General features: G+C 46.4%; 1 protein-coding gene across 1 annotated transcript in view; it reads right to left on the reverse strand.

Moving 5' to 3' along the window:
• Window positions 1-21,705, reverse strand: part of LOC130275355 (calcium-activated chloride channel regulator 1-like) — a 52,031-nt gene that overhangs the window by 14,652 nt on the left and 15,674 nt on the right. The window contains exons 4-10 of the mRNA XM_056523228.1: window positions 21,289-21,397; window positions 18,878-19,055; window positions 18,568-18,792; window positions 9,984-10,208; window positions 6,898-7,069; window positions 5,100-5,212; window positions 1,938-2,159 (exon numbers count right to left, since the gene is read on the reverse strand). Coding sequence (XP_056379203.1) covers window positions 1,938-2,159; window positions 5,100-5,212; window positions 6,898-7,069; window positions 9,984-10,208; window positions 18,568-18,792; window positions 18,878-19,055; window positions 21,289-21,397 — 1,244 coding nt within the window. The remainder of the gene's footprint in view (window positions 1-1,937; window positions 2,160-5,099; window positions 5,213-6,897; window positions 7,070-9,983; window positions 10,209-18,567; window positions 18,793-18,877; window positions 19,056-21,288; window positions 21,398-21,705) is intronic.

Below are 21,705 nucleotides of genomic sequence, written 5' to 3' on the forward strand. Positions count from 1 at the left end.
AAACAATCTTATTTTTCCACAATTTTGAAAGGGTGCCAATCATTTTGTCCAGCCCATTTGTGGAGTTTGGTGACATTATGTCTAATTTGCTTTTGTTCCTCTCTTTTTTGGTTTAGTTCCAATACACACAAAGGGAATAAACAAGTGTATAGCAAAACATGTGTTACTGCAATCCTTTTCTGTGAGGAATACTTCATTTTCTTGAAAAATTTCATGGGTGCCAACATTTATGGCCATGACTGTGTGCATATATACGGTATATATATATATATATATATATATATATATATATATATATATATATATATATATATATTACTACTTAAAGGTAATTGACACTTATGAACACCATTTAGTTTGAATATTTTTTGTCCAAAATCCTGTGCTGATTGCTGCACACTGACTAAGAGAGGACTACATAACTTCCTGACAGGGATGAGACAAACAAAACAATGCCGAAGCCAGTACAATTTGTGATAACACTATATTAGTAAGTGCAGAAAGAGGCATCTGTAATGATTTTGTCTCAAAAATTTGTGAAAAAACAACAGCGATTTTTCTTTTATTGTGGATGAAAATCTACTCATAAAATAGTCCTAATGTGTGAACCGAGCCGTACTGTCATACTATCAAAGTTTTGATCAGTCAGGGTCTCAATGCTGAGACCCCCATTAAAAGCTAGATACAGCCGGTTGAGGCTTGCAGCATCACACTTACCGTATTTTTCGCCGGATAAGACGCACTTTTTCTTCCCCAAAACTGGGGGGGGAAAAAGTTGGTGCGTCTTATACGCCGAATACACACACCTATCGCGGCGGTCCCTGCTGCCATCAACGGCCGGGACCCGCGGCTAATACAGGACATCACCGATCACGGTGATGCCCTGTATTAACCCTTCAGATGCAGCGATCAAAGCTGACCGCCGCGTCTGAAGGGAAAGTGACACTAACCCGGCTGCTCAGTCGGGCTGTTCGGGACCGCCGCGGTGTGGTCGCGGCGTCCCGAACAGCTTACAGGACACCGGGAGGGAACTAACCTGCCTCCTCGGTGTCTGCTCTGGGCCGGGATCCCTTGCATGGCCGACGCTCTCCTTCGTCGTCATCACGCCGATGCGCACGCCGTCCCGTCATCCAATAGGAGCGGCGTGCGTAGCGACGTGATGGCGGCCACGGAGAGCGTGGATCCCGAGGAAGAAGACGTCCGGAGCATCGGGGACACCCCGGGGACGCGGCGAAAGCGATGGAGAGACATCTAGGGCAGCGGTGACGGGTCTGGAGCGTCGGGGACACCCCGGGGACGTGGCGACAGCGATGGAGCGACATCCAGGGCAGCGGTGACGAGCGGTGACGGGTCCGGAGCGGCGGGGACACGTGAGTACTACCTCCTATACAATTGGTCTTCAACCTGCGGACCTCCAGATGTTGCAAAACTACTACTCCCAGCATGCCCGGACAGCCAACGGCTGTCCGGGCATGCTGGGAGTTGTAGTTTTGAAACATCTGGAGGTCTGCAGGTTAAAGATCACTGTTGGGTTCAGAATCTTTTTTTTCTAGATTTTGCACCTTTAAAATTGGGTGCGTCTTATATGCCGATTCAGGGAGTCAGGGAGTACCGTATTTTTCGCCCTATAGGACGCACGTCCTATAGGGCGAAAAATACGGTACTCCCTGACTCGGCGGTTATTGCAGGAAATGGCTGCATGATATTTAATGGCGCCCGTCACTTACAACGTAATGGACTTAATGCCGAGCTGGGGAACATGGCTGTATGTAAAGATCGGTGGGGGTCTCAGCACTGACAAAACAACCAATTAAAAATGTTGACATGTCATAAGTTGATATCAAAAAATTTTCATAATGACAATGGTCACTTTAGGACTATTGTGGCTTAAAAAAAATGTGGTAACATTTTTTTAATGAAAAATGGTAAAATGTTACCTCTGCAATGGCGGGTAAGACAAGTTTTGATGATTTAGATGTGGTGTTACTGATAAATTGTGCAGAAGTATATATAATGCCATTTGGATCTTGCAGTTTGATGTTCGGTATTGTAGTTTGCCAAGTGACTACAAAGGAAGTGTTCTTCCCCACCGTATTATCAATGAAGATGGCGCCATTCAAGCATTGAGCTGGTCGAAGACTTGAGGAAGCACTTTCCAGCTGTTAAAAGAAGAAGATTCAAAATAATTCACTTTTAGGGCTGATTCACACTACGCAATCTACGCCAGGAGATAATCCGGATGGAGATTCCCTATCCAAAAGGATAAGGGATAAGATGTCTGATTACCGGGGCCCTGCCGCTGGGGACCCCCGCAATCTTGGCTGTGGCACCTCAGACATCGGTGCACGGACCGAACATCGCTCCGTGCCGGATGACTGGTGGTGCGGGGCAGAGGCTCGTGATATTACATTCACGTCCCACTCGTGATGTTACGGCAATGCCCTCTCAATGCAAGTATATGGGAGGGGGCGTGATGGCTGTCACGCCCCCTCCCACAGACTTGCATTGAGGGGGCATGGCCGTGACGTCATGAGCGGTGCGCGGCCATGACATCATGAGCCTCCAGCGCTGCCCCCAATGCTCTAAACAAACGGCGGGTGCAGCAGGGAAATCGCCGGGGTCCCAAGCGGTGGGACTCACGTGATCAAACCTCTTATCCCCTATCCTTTGGATAGGGGATAAGATGTCTAGGGGCGGAGTGCCCTTTAATGTTCAAGGATAGGCAGGCCAGCTCACCGCAGGCATCCCATTCACACAGCAGGTATATGGCAGCACCAATAGTCCAGAGAATAAAAGAAAAGCCAGCGATGGATAGATGCAAAGAAAGTCCTGTTTATTGAAATAAAAAGCCAGAGACACAAAGTGAACAAGATAGCGCGTTTCAGGCAATGCCACCCGTAGTCAAGGGCGGCATCGCCTGAAACGCGTTACCTTGTTCACTTTGTGTCTCTGGATTTTTATTTCAATAAACAAGACTTTCTTTGCATCTATCCATCGCTGGCTCCTCTTCTATACCCTTTAATGTTGATACACACTGCCCATAAGAAGGAATACTCAGGGCACTCACCACTACTGCTCCAGTGTAATTTTATTGAGGATCCATATGCAATATCAACATTGCGAGACAGACATCAACTTTTGCAGGGGTTGCAGGAACACTGGAGCAGTAGTGGTGAGTGCCCTGAGTATTCATTCTTATGGACAGTGTGTATCAATATTTTCATGCTTTTCGATCAGTGAGCACCAAGCAAGATCCAAGTCTGGAGTAATTGTGTCACCTGAGTGTGCCTAGCATATCAGTGCCGGGTTTACCTACATTGATGGAGCCCTTAATGTTGTTTTTACCTTTATACTAAGTTAAAAATAATCTGAGGGCTGAAAATTGCATGACCATGAAAAATGTCTTCTGATGTCCTTACCTGGTCCTCAGCGTCTTCCATGGCTCGGTGATTGTTAAAGCTTGCCTTCAGCACTACAGCAAGTGTCCAGGAGACACACGCTTCTCACTAAGTGCCCAGAACTCTGGGCCCCAGATTTACTATTGCAGTTTTGGCCTAACTAATAGTTGATCTAAACTAAGACTACACAGTGTAAAAATGGCACATTAATAAACTGTCTAGTCTTAGTTTACACTGTCTAGAAATTAAACAGTTTTAGTTAACCTGGGGCATATATGTTATTTCCCTGACCCCTCCACTCAGCTATGACTGACAGCTCTACTTTCCATTTTGGAGGCCATTAAATGGGTACTCCGGTGATAAACGTCTTATCCCCAATCCAAAGGAGACCGCTGGGGATTCATGCGATCTCCGGGCCAGCAGCAGCGGCGTCCGTAACACAGAAGCTTGGAGGTTCCGTGTTCATGATGTTACGCTACGCCCCCTCTGTTCATATCTTTTGGAAAGGGTGTGGCGGCAAGTACATAGCCGTCACACCTCCTCCCATAGACATGAATGGAGGAGGCATGGCGGCTGTAGTCGACAGTCATCCGGCACGGAGTGAAGTGCGCTCCATGTACAAATGATCAGGGACCCCCGCGATCAGACATCTTATACCCTATCGTCGGAGTAACCCTTTAAGCTGTGAATCAAAGGACAGGGTCAGGAAATGATCCCAATACAGAGAGCACTGGACACCTGACAAGAAGATTCAGCCTCTTGGGCACTTGCTATAGCCGGGAAATGATATGATGCTTTTCTCAGTCATGCGGGTTACACAATGGAAACACAAGGTATCATTAAATTTTTCCTCCCCATCCTCTGTATAGGACTGTCAGCAATTGTAAAGGGAATCTGACAGCAGGGTCGCCCATACTAACCAGAATGCTCCCTAATTATTAATAATAATAATAATAATAATGTTCTTTATGTAAATAGCTCCAACATATTTCACAACACTGTACATAGCTTGTCAAATTTAAATTGATCACAATCTAAATTCACCTATTGCTTTGGTGTGTGGGAGGAAGCTCACACAAACATGGAGAAGAGCATATAAAAGTCTTTGTAGATGATGTCCTTCATGGGATTTGAAGCTTGGACCCCAGGATGCTACAAGGTAACAGTGCTAGCCACTGTGCTGCCCATAAACTCCCTAAGCAGTGCCGTAGCTGCATCGCCTGCTCAGTACCAGCTGATTAGGATGGACAACTCTGCTGTAAGTTTCCCTTTAAAGGAAATCTGTCAGCATTATATCATGTTCAGAGCTACAGACATGGGTAGATATCTGATAGGGAGAGAAAACAACTGTCTTTTAGCTAAAGATTATAAAATTATGTTTTCCTTCTAAGCTTGGGAGTTGCAGATGCCGGCTGAGCTGAAGCATGCATGCCTCCTCCCTCCCCCATCCCTCCCTGCGCTGCTTGATGCACAGGGCTCAATGCTAGAAGAAGAGGTGTGCATGCTGCAGCTCTGCCTGGCCTTTACGACTTGAGGTATCTGCCCATGTCTACAACTCTGAGCATGATGTAGAGCTTAGAGATCCCCTTTAGGATTTTGATTAAATGCGCTGTCTGGTGCAAAAGTAAACATCGGTCTTACTTAAAGGTCCATAGAAATGCTGTATAATTTATTAATTTCTAGAATAAAATACACTGTTACCTGTATAGACTGTTTAGTGATGTCTCCATCTCTGGCTGAAATGGAGCTGACGGCGTCGATTAAACCTTGTGCGTTCAGATTAGTATTATCTGTGGCCAAATACATGGTTCCACCTAAAAGAAATTAAAAAATGTATTTTTTTATTCAACTCTATGAGCAGATTATACCCTGTCATCCCTGTGGCCTTATACTGTAGCTGTTTACTACATGTGGCGCTGTACAATGTTGTAATATATATATCTATATTCTCTGTGAAATGGAATATGTTGTCTGAATAATCCATGTTTTTTCTTTATTTATTTTAATGTTAAAAAGTTTTTCTGTACCTCTGTATGAAACCAAAACGTAAGTCTACTCGGACCCATAGATTTCTGTAACACCAGTAATGGGCAATTACCGATGTTCTTTACTCCTAGTGCTCACCACCGGTAGCTTTCGGTCCGTGCCCAGCATACTTACCCTGAGTGCCACAATTGGGCTTCCTCCTTTAGGGTTCTTACTGCTCAGGCCCTTAGGATACACACAGCTGCTCCTTCTGTGCATGCACCCAACGCCGATCCTTTGCCTGTCCTGACTCAGCACTTCCTATTTAAAGCAAAACGGTCATCTGTTCACCCACACTAAATCCAATACACTGGGTTATAGTGTGGGTGAACAGGAGACCGATGAGGGGTTAATGGGCTAAATACGTACCTGCCCTCTGGAGAACTGTAGCTCCGAAGATCATCTTCCATCTCCAGAGAATTGTGTGCTAGAGGCGGCCCCCTGGCTCATTTTGAGGTCATGTGAGCACTCAGACAGCGCAGTGTTCACATTACCCGCCGCAATGAATGCTCATATTTAGCCGGCGGGTAATCTTCAGAGGGCAGGTACGTATTTAACCCATTAACCCCTCATCGGTATCCTGTTCACCCACTCTATAGCCCAGTGTATTGGGTTTAGTGTGGGTGAACAGATGACCGTTTTCCTTTAAAAGGGTACTCCACTGCCCCAGTGTCTGGAATGTTTAGTTCAGAACGCTGGGTGTGGGGGTTGTGATGTCACGACCACGCCTCTCATGACATCACACCCCCTCAATGCAAGTCTATGGGAGGGGGCGTGACGTCCGTCACGCCCCCTCCCATATACTTGCATTGAGGGGGCTTGGTGTGACGTCACGACCCCCGCAGCCCGTACCCAGCATTCGGAACTAAATGTTCTGGACACTGGGGCAGTGGAATACCCCTTTAAGTCGGCCCCTATCTATATCTGATCTGTGCCTATTTTTCTGACATTGGGTTGGACTGGATTGTCTTCCACTTTTCTACCAAGCTGCCGACCTGTTGCACCTACCTCTGGAGATATCTCCTGCTGGTTCTTCATGATATACCAAGGCTATATAGCTCCTGTGCCAGGTATTGTACATTACGTTGGTTGTTTATGGGTCAGAGTCATCCTGAAAGCTTCCCAGGTCTGGACTTTCAACTACCATTGCCTAACTGCTCTGTTCCTTGCACCACGATCAACTGGTCTGCTGGGTCAGCAGTGACCCACACCAAGACTACCCTCAGGAGGCAAACTGGTACTAGCTAAAATAATCTGCATCTTGGAGTAAGATTAGGGGTAAAAACCCAGAGAGTACTTTGTCCTCAAGCCAAACTAGTTTGGTAGCACAATGGGTCTACACCCAAAGAACGTTACAATTTCTCTACAGTAGGTGCCACATTACAGTTGCATACAACATGTTATGTAGAGTCATATTTCAGTAATATGCCTGATACCTAATAACCAGATGTGATATAAGGAATACTTTACTCACCTGTCAGTTGTACAATTTCTTTAAGTCTTGGTTCTTCCGCAGATCCGAGGAATATGACATGAACTATGACCCCGCTTTCTATAACTTGTGGGAAACAAAGACGAGTATCATAGTCATCCTCTCCGGCTGATAACAGTAGGATTTCTGATCCTCCAGACCTTCCTTCATTTACCTGCGCAGTAACGTGATATACGGATATAAATCATAAATGTAAATCTTTTATTATTTTTATATGAAGCAAATAGTTCTTCTCTTTCTTTACATGTCTGGACGTAAGACACTTTACAGCTTCAATATCTGAAAGATCCCAAAATGCCTTCTCTTTTCAATTCCAGGTTGTGCCAAATTGATGGAATTATAGAATTATGCAACTGCACTATGTAGATTATTTGACTTTTTTATTTATTTGTTCTGTTTTTTTTTGGTCACACATTCAATACATTTTTCAGGAAAAGAGAAAGTTCCTGTTTTTAAAGTGGTTATATGGCCAAAGACATTTTATCCCCTATCCAAAGGATAGGAGGCAAGATGTCTGATCGTGGGGGGCCCGCCGCTGGGAACCCCTGCTGTGCAGCACCCGCATTCTATGGAGCACCCCGCGATCTCCGTGCAGCACCCAGATTCTATGGAGCACACAGCGATCTCCGTGTAGCACCCGCAGTCTATAAAGGACCCAGGGTTCTCCGTGCAGTACCTGCATGCTATAGAGAACCCCGCAATCTCCGTGCAGCACCCGCATTCTATGGAGCACCCCACAATCTCCATGCAGTACCCACATTCTATAAAGCACCCAGGGTTCTCCGTGCAGTACCTGCATGCTATAGAGTATCCCACAATCTCCGTGCAGCACCCACATTCTATGGAGCACCTCATGATCTCTGTGCAGCACCCGCATTCTATACAGCATCTCATGATCTCCGAGCAGCACCCACATTCTTTGGAGCACCCCGCAATCTCCGTGCAGCACCCACATTCTATGGAGCACCCCACGATCTCCGTGCAGCACCCGCATTCTACACAGCATCCCACGTTCTCCGAGCAGCACCCACATTCTAAGGAGCACCCCGCAATCTCCGTGCAGCACCCACATTCTATGGAGCACCCTGCGATCTCCGTGTAGCACCCGCATTCTATGGAGCAACCCACGATCTCCGTGCAGCACCCGCATTCTATAGAGCACCCCACGATATCCGTTCAGCACCCGCATTTTATGGAGTACCCCACGATCTCCATTCAGCACCCGCATTCTATGGAGCACCCTGTGATCTCCGTGCAGCACCCACATTCTGTGGAGCACCCCATGATCTCCATGTAGCATCCGCATTCTATGGAGCACCCCATCATCTCCGTGTAGCACCCGCATTCTATGGAGCACCCCGTGATCTCCGTGTAGCACCCGCATTCTATGGAGCACCCCATGATCTCCATGTAGCATCCGCATTCTATGGAGCACCCCATCATCTCCGTGTAGCACCCGCATTCTATGGAGCACCCCGTGATCTCCGTGTAGCACCCGCATTCTATAGAGCACCCCATGATCTCCATGTAGCATCCGCATTCTATGGAGCACCCAATCATCTCCGTGTAGCACCCGCATTCTATGGAGCACCCCGTGATCTACGTGTAGCACCCGCATTCTATGGAGCACCCCATGATCTGTGTAGCACCTGCATTCTATGGAGCACCCCATGATCTCTGTGTAGCACCCGCATTCTATGGCTCACCCCGTGATCTCTGTGCAACACCCGCATTTTATGGAGCACCGCGCGATCTCCCTGCAGCACCCACATTCTATGGAGTACCCTGCGATCTCCGTGCAGCACCCGCATTCTGTGGAGCACCCTGTGATCTCCGTGTAGCACCCGCATTCTATGTAGCCCCCCGTGATCTCCGTGTAGCACCCGCATTCTATAGAGCACCCCACGATATCCGTGCAGCACCCGCATTCTATGGAGCAACTCTTGATCTCTGTGCAGCACCCGCATTCTATGGAGCACCCTGTAATCTCCGTGCAGCACCCGCATTCTGTGGAGCACCCGGCAATCTCCGTGCAGCACCTACATTCTATGGAGCCCCCCGTGATCTCCGTGTAACACCTGCATTCTATGGAGCAACCCCTGATCTCTGTGCAGCACCCGCATTCTATGCGAGGCTGCATCTCCAGTCTCGGAAAGCTCTTTGTTTTTCAGGACTGGGGACATGAAGTAACGTTACACCCCCTTGTGACATCATGCCATGCCCCCTCCCATAGAAATGAATGACTGTACCTCCTTATACCTTATACAGTACGCATTTGCATGATTTCATATAAGGGTGTATGGAGTACATTCTGGAAGGACTGAGAGACTGGCAGGCATAGGAGGGAGATCAGGTCTATGAGCATGAAGGGGAAATTTGGGAGTCAAAGTAAGGCCTAGGCATAAGGTGCGAGAAGGGTAATTTCAAAGTCCATATGTGGGGCAGAGGTAGAGGTGTGGGACATATCAAGGTCAACCAAGGTCAGCATCCTTTCTAGCAGTATGGAGGGGGACGTCCTGAATGGTGGATCCCTCTCTGTGATGTCTATATATCAAAGTGTTTAGTGATCTCTTGACATCTTTAAAAGGGTATTCCAGGCAAAAACATTTTATCCCCTATCCAAAGAATAGGGGATAAGATGTGTGATCGCAGGGGGCCTGCTGCTGGGACCCCCCCCCCCACGATCTCCCTGCAGCACCCGCATTCCATGCAACAACTGCGTCTCTAGTTTTGGAAACCTCTGGGTTTCTGGGACTGGGGACGTGACGTCACGCCACGCCACACCCCCTCCATTCATGTGTATGGGAGGGGGCGTCACACCCCCTTCCATAGACATAAATGGAGGGGGGCGTGGCATGTCTTCACGTCCCCAGTCCCGGAAACCCGGAGGTTTCCAAAACCAGAGACGCAGTCCCTGAATAGAATGCGAGTGCTGCAGGGAGATTGTATGGGGTCCCAGCTGACCCCCCGCGATCAGACATCTTATCCCCTATCCTTTGAAGGATATACCAGTATACACGTACCTTATATATTCTTAAATACAGATAGGAAAGACTTTTTTACATTACCTGAATACCAGCCAGAAGCCCAGCACATATATTTCTTCCCCCACTTGCTACAGTGGGAAGGAGGCGCTTCAGCTGCTGACGCTCGGTATCGCTTTTTATTTGGACCAGCGGTGAGTTTATAGAGGCAGAACTGGAATATGTCACTATTCCTACATAAGATCCGGTCTCAACGATCTGTACGAGGAAAATCTCTGCTGCTTGGTACATGCGCTCAATACGGCCATGCTAAAAATGGAAGAAAAACACAAATGCAATTATTTCACTTTATTTTTTTTTTTTTCCACAAATAAAAAATATTGGGCCTCATTCACACCATGTTTAATCAGGTATACATCAATACATCTTTAAAAAAAAATATAAAAAAAAAACGCTAAACAGTACTTATCACTTTTGGTCTGTTTGATACAAGTTTACATTTTTTTTGCAGGACAAATGAAAAACATATAAATCATCTGGAGATGGTGCCAGGTCATAAACTATATTGGGAAGACAAATTGTCCATTAAAGGAATTCTGCAGACGTATCCTGCGGATAGAGGATAAGTGTCTGATTGTGGGGAGTCTGACCATTTGGGCTTGTGTTTTCAAGTGCTTGTGGGATAAGTGCGGAGTTAAAGGGATTATCCCCCATAAGGGGATTTAAGCACTTACCTTGCCAGACAGTAATGGACATGCTTAGGAAGGATCCGTGCTTGTCTTTGGGTTAAATGGCTATGTTGTGAGATAACCATAATGCTGTGGCTATCTTTTTGTGAACTGGCTATTTCCTGTTGGAGTTTTCTCTTTAACTACAAATCCCATTATTCAACTTTTCTCCTTCCCACACATCATCCACCCCACCCATTGAACCACAAACTAGCTGAATTCCATGCAAAAGACCAGTGCTTTCTAACCAGGGTGCCTCCAGGGTGCCTCATCACCTAACTAGTGAGGTAGTGTCTCATGCTGCACTGCATCCTGGGAATACCTGAGACAGGAATAATTTTGTATGCTGTTAAAAATTAACATCCAGAGCAAAGATCACATAATAATTGTGAGACCAACCATCAGAGACAGGTACAAACACTATTTTATGAACTGCACTACCTTTACAGCCCCTGTAGCATAGTCAAATAAAAAAAAATTCCTTGTACACTTAAATGGTCACTCTCATTAAAACTAATTTTTGCTATTGCACTCCTTATGGTAAATAAAAAATATTTGTAATATACTTTGGTTTAAAAAAATTAAGTTTTCTATGTTTTATTTGTGCTTAAAAAAGCTCCAGAGCACATTTTCCCCCATCTTATACACAGATTTAGGACCGAAGCTCAAACACAGGAAGTGCAGCCTGGAGTGCTGAAGGGGGGTGTGTGTGTGTCCAACCAACAGCATATGGCAGTTAAGTGTGAGAGGAGCTATGATTGGATGAGGTTGGACACCCCCCCCCCCCCCTCTCAGCACTCCAGGCTGCACTTCCTGTGTTTGGGCTTCGATCCTAACTCTGTGTATACGATGGGGAAATGTGCTCTTGAGCTTTTTTTAAGCACAAATAAAACATAGAAAACTTAATTTTTTTTAAACAAAGTATATTAGAAATAGTTTTTATTTACCAGGATAACCAAGGAGTGCAATAGCAAAACTTAATTTTAATGAAAGTTACCCTTTGATTATAATTGTTTTGTAACCAGGATAATGGATAACAAGATTGAAAGTTTTCCTCAGTAGAGAGAGAGAGACTGAGAGAGAGAGAGAGAGAGAGAGAGACTGAGAGAGAGGGAGGCTGAGAGAGAGAGAGACTGAGAGAGAGAGAGACTGAGAGAGAGAGGGAGGCTGAGAGAGAGAGAGACTGAGAGAGAGAGAGAGACTGAGAGAGAGAGGCTGAGAGAGAGAGAGACTGAGACTGAGAGAGAGGGAGGCTGAGAGAGAGAGAGACTGAGAGAGAGGGAGGCTGAGAGAGAGAGAGAGACTGAGACTGAGAGAGAGAGGCTGAAAGAGAGAGACTGAGAGAGAGAGACTGAGAGAGAGAGGCTGAGAGAGAGAGACTGAGGCTGAGAGAGAGAGGCTGAGAGAGAGACTGATACTGAGAGAGAGAGACTGAGAGAGAGACTAAGAGAGAGAGAGAGACTGAGACTCTGGGAACACTCTTGGAATATACACGTTTATGTTCCAGCATGAAGCCGGATATTGGCTTCTTCAGGTATCTGAGATGCCAGATGAAAAACGTTGCATGATGGGAAAATAAATGTGTTCATTCCAAGAGTGTTCCTAGCGTCTGCTTTTGGTCCTACCGTATTCAGAGGAAGCTGCTCGATTATTCAGTTACTGACTGGCGAGGAGGGCAACAGGGATTCCAATACATGCCTTATCTAAAGTTACTGTTACGCCTAGCGCTCCGGGTCCCCGCTCCTCCCCGGAGCGCTCACGGCGTCTTTCTCCCTGCAGCTCCCCGGTCAGTCCCGCTGACCGGGAGCGCTGCACTGTCATGGCCGTTGGGGATGCGATTCGCACAGCGGGACGCGCCCGCTCGCGAATCGCATCCCAGGTCACTTACCCGTTCCCGTCCCCTGCTGTCATGTGCTGGCGCGCGCGGCTCCGCTCTCTAGGGCGCGCGCGCGCCAGCTCCCTGAGACTTAAAGGGCCAGTGCACCAATGATTGGTGCCTGGCCCAATTAGCTTAATTGGCTTCCACCTGCTCCCTGGCTATATCTGGTCTCCTCCCTTGCACTCCCTTGCCGGATCTTGTTGCCCTTGTGCCTAGTGAAAGCGTTTTGTGTGTCTAAAGCCTGTGTACCAGAACTTCTGCTATCCACCCTGACTACGAACCTTGCCGCCTGCCCCGACCTTCTGCTACGTCCGACCTTGCTTCTGTCTACTCCCTTGTACCTCGCCTATCATCAGCAGTCAGAGAGGTGAGCCGTTGCTAGTGGATACGACCTGGTCACTACCGCCGCAGCAAGACCATCCCGCTTTGCGGCGGGCTCTGGTGAAAACCAGTAGTGACTTAGAACCGGTCCACTAGCGTGATCCTCGCCAATCCCTCTCTGGCACAGAGGATCCACTACCTGCCAGCCGGCATCGTGACAGTAGATCCGGCCATGGATCCCGCTGAGGTCCCTCTGCCTTATATCTCTGATATCACCACGGTGGTCGCCCAGCAATCCCGACAGATCGCCCATCTAACCCACCAGCTGTCGGAAATGTCCACCATTGTGCACCAACTTCAGTCGCAACTTCAGCAGCAATCATCTCCTCCGCCAGCTCCTGCACCCCTTCCGCAGCGAGTGGCCACTCCTAGCCTCCGACTGTCCTTGCCGGACAAATTTAATGGGGACTCTAAGTTTTGCCGTGGCTTTCTTTCGCAATGTTCCCTGCACATGGAGATGATGTCGGATCAGTTTCCTACTGAAAGGTCTAAGGTGGCTTTCGTAGTCAGCCTTCTGTCTGGAAAAGCCCTGTCATGGGCCACACCGCTCTGGGACCGCAATGACCCCGTCACTGCCTCTGTACACTCCTTCTTCTCGGAAATTCGAAGTGTCTTTGAGGAACCTGCCCGAGCCTCTTCTGCTGAGACTGCCCTGCTGAACCTGGTCCAGGGTAATTCTTCCGTTGGCGAGTACGCCATACAATTCCGTACTCTTGCTTCTGAACTATCCTGGAATAATGAGGCCCTCTGCGCGACCTTTAAAAAAGGCCTATCCAGCAACATTAAAGATGTTCTGGCCGCACGAGAAACTCCTGCTAACCTGCATGAACTCATTCATCTAGCCACTCGCATTGACATGCGTTTTTCTGAGAGACATCAAGAGCTCCGCCAGGAAAAAGACTTAGATCTCTGGACACCTCTCCCACAGTCTCCACTGCAATCTGCGCCTAGGCCTCCCGCCGAGGAAGCCATGCAAGTGGATCGGTCTCGCCTGACCCTGGAAGAGAGGAATCGCCGTAAGGAAGAGAATCTTTGTCTGTACTGTGCCAGTACCGAACATTTTTTGGTGGATTGCCCTATCCGTCCTCCACGTCTGGGAAACGCACGCTCGCACCCAGCTCTCGTGGGTGTGGCGTCTCTTGGTGCTAAGTCGGCTTCTCCACGTCTCACGGTGCCTGTACGGATTTCTACTTCAGCCAGCTCTTCCCTCTCAGCCGTGGCCTGCCTGGACTCTGGTGCCTCTGGGAATTTTATTCGGGAGTCCTTGGTGAATAAATTCCGCATTCCGGTGACCCGTCTTGTCAAGCCACTCCACATTTCCGCGGTCAACGGAGCCAGGTTGGATTGCACCGTGCGTTACCGCACGGAGCCCCTCCTAATGTGCATCGGACCTCATCACGAGAAAATTGAATTTTTGGTCCTTCCCAATTGCACTTCCGAAATTCTCCTTGGACTACCCTGGCTTCTACACCATTCCCCAACCCTGGACTGGTCCACTGGGGAGATCAAGAGTTGGGGTCCCTCTTGTTCCAAGGACTGCCTTAAACCGGTTCCCAGTACTCCCTGCCGTGACCCTGTGGTTCCTCCTGTATCCGGTCCCCCTAAGGTCATTAGGGACTCTGCCTGCCACAGAAAATGCCTCTCCCCCCCTCCCAGTCCCTTCAGGCAAGCCTCTGTGTCCCCTCATGGCTCCCGTCCTTGTGTCTCCCTGCCCCGTGCCAAGCTTCACCCTCTGCCCTCCCTCCCCATTCCTACTCCTGCTGTACTGCCTGCCATTGAGGAAACCATCCATTCCTTCCCGGTGTCCTCATCCCAGGGGAGGCAGTCACCGGACAAAAAAAAGGGGAGACCTAAGGGGGGGGGTACTGTTACGCCTAGCGCTCCGGGTCCCCGCTCCTCCCCGGAGCGCTCACGGCGTCTTTCTCCCTGCAGCTCCCCGGTCAGTCCCGCTGACCGGGAGCGCTGCACTGTCATGGCCGTTGGGGATGCCATTCGCACAGCGGGACGCGCCCGCTCGCGAATCGCATCCCAGGTCACTTACCCGTTCCCGTCCCCTGCTGTCATGTGCTGGCGCGCGCGGCTCCGCTCTCTAGGGCGCGCGCGCGCCAGCTCCCTGAGACTTAAAGGGCCAGTGCACCAATGATTGGTGCCTGGCCCAATTAGCTTAATTGGCTTCCACCTGCTCCCTGGCTATATCTGGTCTCCTCCCTTGCACTCCCTTGCCGGATCTTGTTGCCCTTGTGCCTAGTGAAAGCGTTTTGTGTGTCTAAAGCCTGTGTACCAGAACTTCTGCTATCCACCCTGACTACGAACCTTGCCGCCTGCCCCCGACCTTCTGCTACGTCCGACCTTGCTTCTGTCTACTCCCTTGTACCTCGCCTATCATCAGCAGTCAGAGAGGTTGAGCCGTTGCTAGTGGATACGACCTGGTCACTACCGCCGCAGCAAGACCATCCCGCTTTGCGGCGGGCTCTGGTGAAAACCAGTAGTGACTTAGAACCGGTCCACTAGCGCGATCCTCGCCAATCCCTCTCTGGCACAGAGGATCCACTACCTGCCAGCCGGCATCGTGACAGTTACACTTGGCTGGTGTAACTTTTTTTAAGCGCCTTCAGTTGTTGCATTTACTGAGTACTATACATTATCACTAGTGTTGCTCGCGAATATTCGCAATACGAATTTTATTCGCGAATATCGCATATTTGCGAATTCGCGAATATTCGCGAATATAGCACTATATATTCATAATTACGAATATTCGTTTTTTTTTTTTTTCTTTTCACAGTACACATCACAGTGATCATCCCTCTCTGCTTCCAGCTTGTGTGGTGTAAAGAAGGCTCTAATACTACTGTGTGAGACTGGCGAGCGAATTTTCGCATATCGAAAAATTAGCATATGCGAAAATTTGCATAAGTTAATATTCGCATATGCAAATTTTATACGCTTATGGTATTTTTTGCTATGCAAATTTTCGCATATGCTAATTTTCACATACGCAAATTTTCACGTATGTGAAAATAAAACACAAATATTATGAATATGCGAATTTAGCGAATATATGATGAATATTCGTCCATATATTCGCGAAATATCGCAAATTCGAATACGACCTATGCCGCTCAACACTAATTATCACACCTGGAGTGCTGTCTGTTTCTCTCTCTCTCTCTCTCTCTCTCTCTGTATATATATATATATATATATATATATATATATATGTATATATATATATATACAGTACAGACCAAAAGTTTGGACACACCTTCGCATTCAAACAGTTTTCTTTATTTTCATGACTATGAAAAAGCATGAAAACTATGAATTAACACATGTGGAATTATAGACATAACAAAAAAGTGTGAAACAACTGAAAATGTCATATTCTAGGTGAAAAGTGTCCCCAAATGCAGTCACAAAAACCATCAAGAGCTACAAAGAAGCTGGATGACATGCGGAGCCCCAGGAAAGGACGACCAAGAGTCACCTCTGCTGCGGAGGAGAAGTTCATCCGAGTCACCAGCAATCTCAGAAGTCACAGGTTAACAGCAGCTCAGATTAGAGAGCAGGTCAATGCCGCACAGAGTTCTAGAGCAGACACATCTCTAGAACAACAGAGCAGACTGTGTGAGGCCTTCATGGTAGAATATCTGCCAGGAAACCACTGCTAAGGACAGGCAACAAGCAGAAGAGACTTGTTTGGGCTAAAGAACACAAGGAATGGACATTAGACCAGTGGAAATCTGCGCTTTGGTCTGATGAGTCCAAATGTGAGATCTTTGTTCCAACCACCGTGTCTTTGTGCGACGCAGAAAAGGTGAACGGATGGACTCTACATGCCTGGTTCCCACCGTGAAGCATGGAGGAGGAGGTGTGATGGTGTGTGTGTGTGTGTGGGGGGGCTTTTTCTGGTGACACTGTTGGGGATTTATTCAAAATTTAAGGCATACTGACCCAGCATGGCTACCACAGCATCTTGCAGGGGCTGCTATTCCATCCGGTTTGCATTTAGTTGCACCATCATTTATTTTTAAACAGGACAATGACCCCAAACACACCTCCAGGCTGTGTAAGGGCTATCTGACCAAGAAGGAGAGTGATGGGTGCTGCACCAGATGACCTGGCCTCCACAGTCACCGGACCTGAATCCAATGAAGGCAAAAGGGCCAACAAGTGCTAAGCATCTCTGGGAACTCCTTCAAGACTGTTGGAAGACCATTTCAGGTGACTACCTCTTGAAGCTCATCAAGAGAATGCCAAGAGTGTGCAAAGCAGTAATCAAAGCAAAGGGGGGCTACAACCTCGAATATGACATTTTCAGTTGTTTCACACTTTTTTGTTATGTCTATAATTCTACATGTGTTAATTCATAGTTTTGATGCCTTCAATGTGAATCTCCAATTTTCATAGTCATGAAAATAAAGAAAACTCTTTGAATGAGAAGGTGTGTCCAAACTTTTGGTCTGTACTATGTATATACACACCACTAAAGCAGCAGTACCAGGATGAATACCGTTGTGGCAGATGTGAGTATATTGCCCACCTAGAGGCTCCTATTAGAGATCTGGGGAAGCAAAATGCAACACCGAGGGCTACTGAAAATCTCCCGAGCAAAATTGCAATGAAATGGCAACCCTAGTAGATACCGGCCTCCCAAACAGTCGGGACAACAGTCCAACTAGTAATGTGGGGGATGATAATGCAGGTAGGCCAAGACAGCTAATGCCGACACATTCTATGCTTCCATGGTAGCAGGGGATTCTATAATCAGGAAGTCGGATAGAATAATTTGTTGCCAAGACTGCCTCGGCATGTGGTGGAATGGGTTGACAAATTACTTAGGTGGCTGTGGATGACCCAGTTGTCGTAGTCCACGTGGGAACCAACAACAGAATAAAAGGTAGATAGAGGTCCCTAAAGAATAATTATAAAGTTTGTCAGACAAAGTTCTTTATTCCAAAATTCCAACAAAAGAACATAGTGCAGGATGTTGAAGGTTGGCAGACGCCCAGGAGTAAAACAGGAGTTACAGCTGTTTCACATTAATTGTGCTTCATCAGACTCCAAAAGTCTAATAAAGTGCAATAAGCTTGAAACAGCTGTAACTCCTGTTTTACTCCTGGGCCTCTGCCAACCTTCAACATCTTTTCTGGGACCATCTTAGCTTTGAGGAAAGATTAAAAGATTTGTATTTGTTTAGTTTTGAGGGGAAATATGATCACCTTATTTAAGCATATACACGAACTGTCCAAACAAATATGGGGAAAAACTGTTCCAGGTAAAACCCCCTCAAAAGACAAGGGGGCTTTCTATCTGTCTGGAGAAAAAAAAAAGGTTTAGTCTCCTGGGGCGACAAAACATCTTATGACAAAAATGTCTTGTTTATGGAACAGTCTACCTCAGGAACTGCTCACAACAGAAACAGATGAGGGCTTTAAAATAGGGTTGGATAATAACGTTAATGCATCAGCGGAAATATAGAATTACACCCCCTCCCCTTCATGCACCCATACCCCTCCCCTTCACCTCCTTGATGAACTTGAACTTGATAGACATGTCCTTTTTGAACCGTATTTACTATGTAGTTATGTTGACAAACATTTGGTTCCGCTCTTAATCTAAAATAAGAAGATTCTACTAAATATGCACCAAGACATTAGACACTATAGAGACCACTTACGGTAGCCATGCTTCCAGATGTATCCAGCACTAAAGTCATCACTCGCTCTGAAAACTGCAAAAGTGTGAAGGTGGGGACCGGAATAGTGAGTCCGGGATTTGGTTGCGTGGACCTGATATCAGTGGAGGTCATGATCACGTCCCAAGTACTGCGGGAATTGCACATTCTGTTTTGCATGTTTGGAGCTTCGAAGTTGTGGTTAGTTGCATCACAGAACTTAGTGACCTAAAATGGTAATCACAGGGTTAATTTCTTCCAAGAAACTCATCTCACTACACAATGGTTTGATGGGAAATCAGCTTTTACTTACATCAGGAAGACCCTGCATGTACATTAAGGACTCTTTGGCAAACTGCTTCTGATTGGGTATAAAAACACAACCTTTTTCGTAGAGTCCAGTGATTGGGTCAAAACCACATGCGGTAACCCTACAGGACGTTCCTTGACATTTATAAATTTTGCTCTCACCATAAATATCAGCAGAGCACCTGGAAATGACAGATAGAATGTGAGACATGGGCCTTCATTTACTATTGAAAACCCAACATGTTTTGTCAGGTAATGCGCCAGACTTTGCACCAGAATTGAAAAAAACCCGACTAACTCTCCATTTTAACAAAAAAACTAAAACTAAAAAAGGGGTGTGGTCATCAGGAAAATGGGGTGTGGTCACAAAAAGGGGCGTGTTCCAAACATTTTCACCAAAAGCCAACATATTTATTATGGCTTCCATAGAACATGTGGTGGATTTGAGCTGCGGAAAACCCGACAGATCAGAGCATGTGCAAAAAAAAGCAAAATGTAGGGAAAAGTGCAAAATGTAGGGAAACCTTAGTAAATACCCTGGGAAAAAAAATTGTAGGGAATTAACCCCTTAAGGACTCAGGATTTTTCCGTTTTTGCACTTTCGTTTTTTCCTCCTTACCTTTTAAAAATCATAACCCTTTCAATTTTCCACCTAAAAATCCATATTATGGCTTATTTTTTGCGTGGCCAATTCTACTTTGCAGTGACATTAGTCATTTTACCCAAAAATGCACGGTGAAACGGGAAAAAAAAATCATTGTGCGACAAAATCGGAAAAAAAACGCCATTTTGTAACTTTTGGGGGCTTCCGTTTCTACGCAGTGCATATTTCGGTAAAAATGACACCTTATCATTATTCTGTAGGTTCATAAGATTAAAATGACTTAGCGCCGGGACCGACGCGATATGATGCGGGATCGCGGCGCGATCCCGCTTCATATCGCGGGAGCCGGCGCAGGACGTAAATATACATCCTGCGTCGTTAAGGGGTTAAAACCCACAAAGAAACCTATACAACACTCTTAGTAAATCAGGGCCATGGTATTCATAGTTATTATTTCTGATAACCAATAGGAGAGGGGCTTATGGAACTGGGTGGAACTGGGTCATATGTGTTTAGGGAAAGCAATGCATTTTGGGAACCTTAGTAAATATGTTGGGTTTTTGTGAAAATGTCGGGGACACACACCCTTTTCAGTGGCCACGGCCATTTTTCACAGCGACCACTCCCCTTTTTTTCAGGTTCTCTCAGTAAAATGGAGAGCTAGTTGTTGTTTTTTTTTTTATTCTGGCGCGAATTCTGGTGCAAAAATAATTTCTGGTGCACTGCAACCGAATCTGGCGCACAACCCGACAAAACATGTCAGGTTTACAATAGTAAATTAGGGCCATTGGGGTTTATTTACTAAGAGTGGAGTGTAGGTTTCTTTGTGGGTTTTGATTTCCCACTGGTATTTTCCCAAGGTATTTACTAAGGTTTCCCTACATTTTGCACTTTTCCCTACGTTTTGCTTTTTTTTCAACTGTTCTGATCTGTCGGGTTTTTCTCAGCTCAAATACACCACTTTTTTAGTAAATATGTTGGGATTTTCCAAAACTGTCGGGGCCACGCCCACTTTACCCCGTGGCCACGCCCCTTTCGGGGTTTTCTTGTAAAATGGAGGGTTTTGTTTTTTTGGGACGCAAATTGTGTCGCAAGGGACGTGCGACACAATTGGGGCGCAAAACCCAACAAAAAAGAGTCGGGATCACGTTAGCAAATAAACCCCATTGTGTGCTAAGCCAGAAAAAAATAAAGAAACAAAGCGGCACTAACCCAATAGGAGTTCAAAAAAAAAAGGTTCAATCATTATAAATTATCCGGCCTCGGCCGGAAGAAGCGCACACCGCGCGGAATTGCCGGTAATAGCCTCTGAGCTCTATGCATCACCTGCCACTGAGATCCACCGGTACCTCTACCTAGGAGCGTTGAGTCATGACACCAGTGGTGAGTGTGGATATCTTTGCATGTTTTTATTAACTATATATATATATATATATATATATATATATATATATACCAAAAATGTGAAGGAAAACTAAAGAATATATAGCAAATATCACGTCAAAATGCATATTAGAAAAGAGTACTGAAAAGATCACAGACATTAGAAAAACACATGTAGATTTATTTTTTAGCAAAACTTTTCCTCTATTGTTTATTGCGAGAGTCTTCATGATCTGATCTATACTGAAGAAACGGAGAAGGCTGGAGTCACCTCCATGAACCTTAGAGTAGGACCTATAAGGCGGGGTGCTCCAACCGGTGAGTGCCATTTTGTTACTTTTTTTTACTTTTTTTGTTGTTATTTCTGGGAATGTCTAAAAGGAGGTACAAACCCACAAACCAAATAGATTTCAAGTTAAATCACTCACCTTGTAGCCTCCACTTTAAGATTCCCCGCAATGTAGAAAGGATTATCCAAACTGTATTCATCAAAAACTCCCCATCGGAGATGAGCCCATTCATGAACAAACACTCTACCTGACGTGAAAAAATGATACAGTTTTTTTGTTTGTTTATTACAGCAATTAGAGTTGCAGTGTGCATGTGCCACTAGCCTCTAGTGTTGGGCGCGAATATTTATCACGAATATCGCATATTCGCAAATTCATGAATATTGCGAATATTCAAAAAAAAAAATTTCACAGTACACATCACAGTGATCATCCCTCCCTGCTTCCAGCTTGTGGTGTAAACAAGGCTCCAATGCTAGTCACTGTGTCAGACTGGCAGGCGCCCGAAAATATGCAAATTTTCGTGCATATTGATCCCTCCCTTTTTTAGCTCTT

The sequence above is a fragment of the Hyla sarda genome, chromosome 6 (assembly GCF_029499605.1).
Source record: "Hyla sarda isolate aHylSar1 chromosome 6, aHylSar1.hap1, whole genome shotgun sequence".
NCBI lineage: Eukaryota > Metazoa > Chordata > Amphibia > Anura > Hylidae > Hyla > Hyla sarda.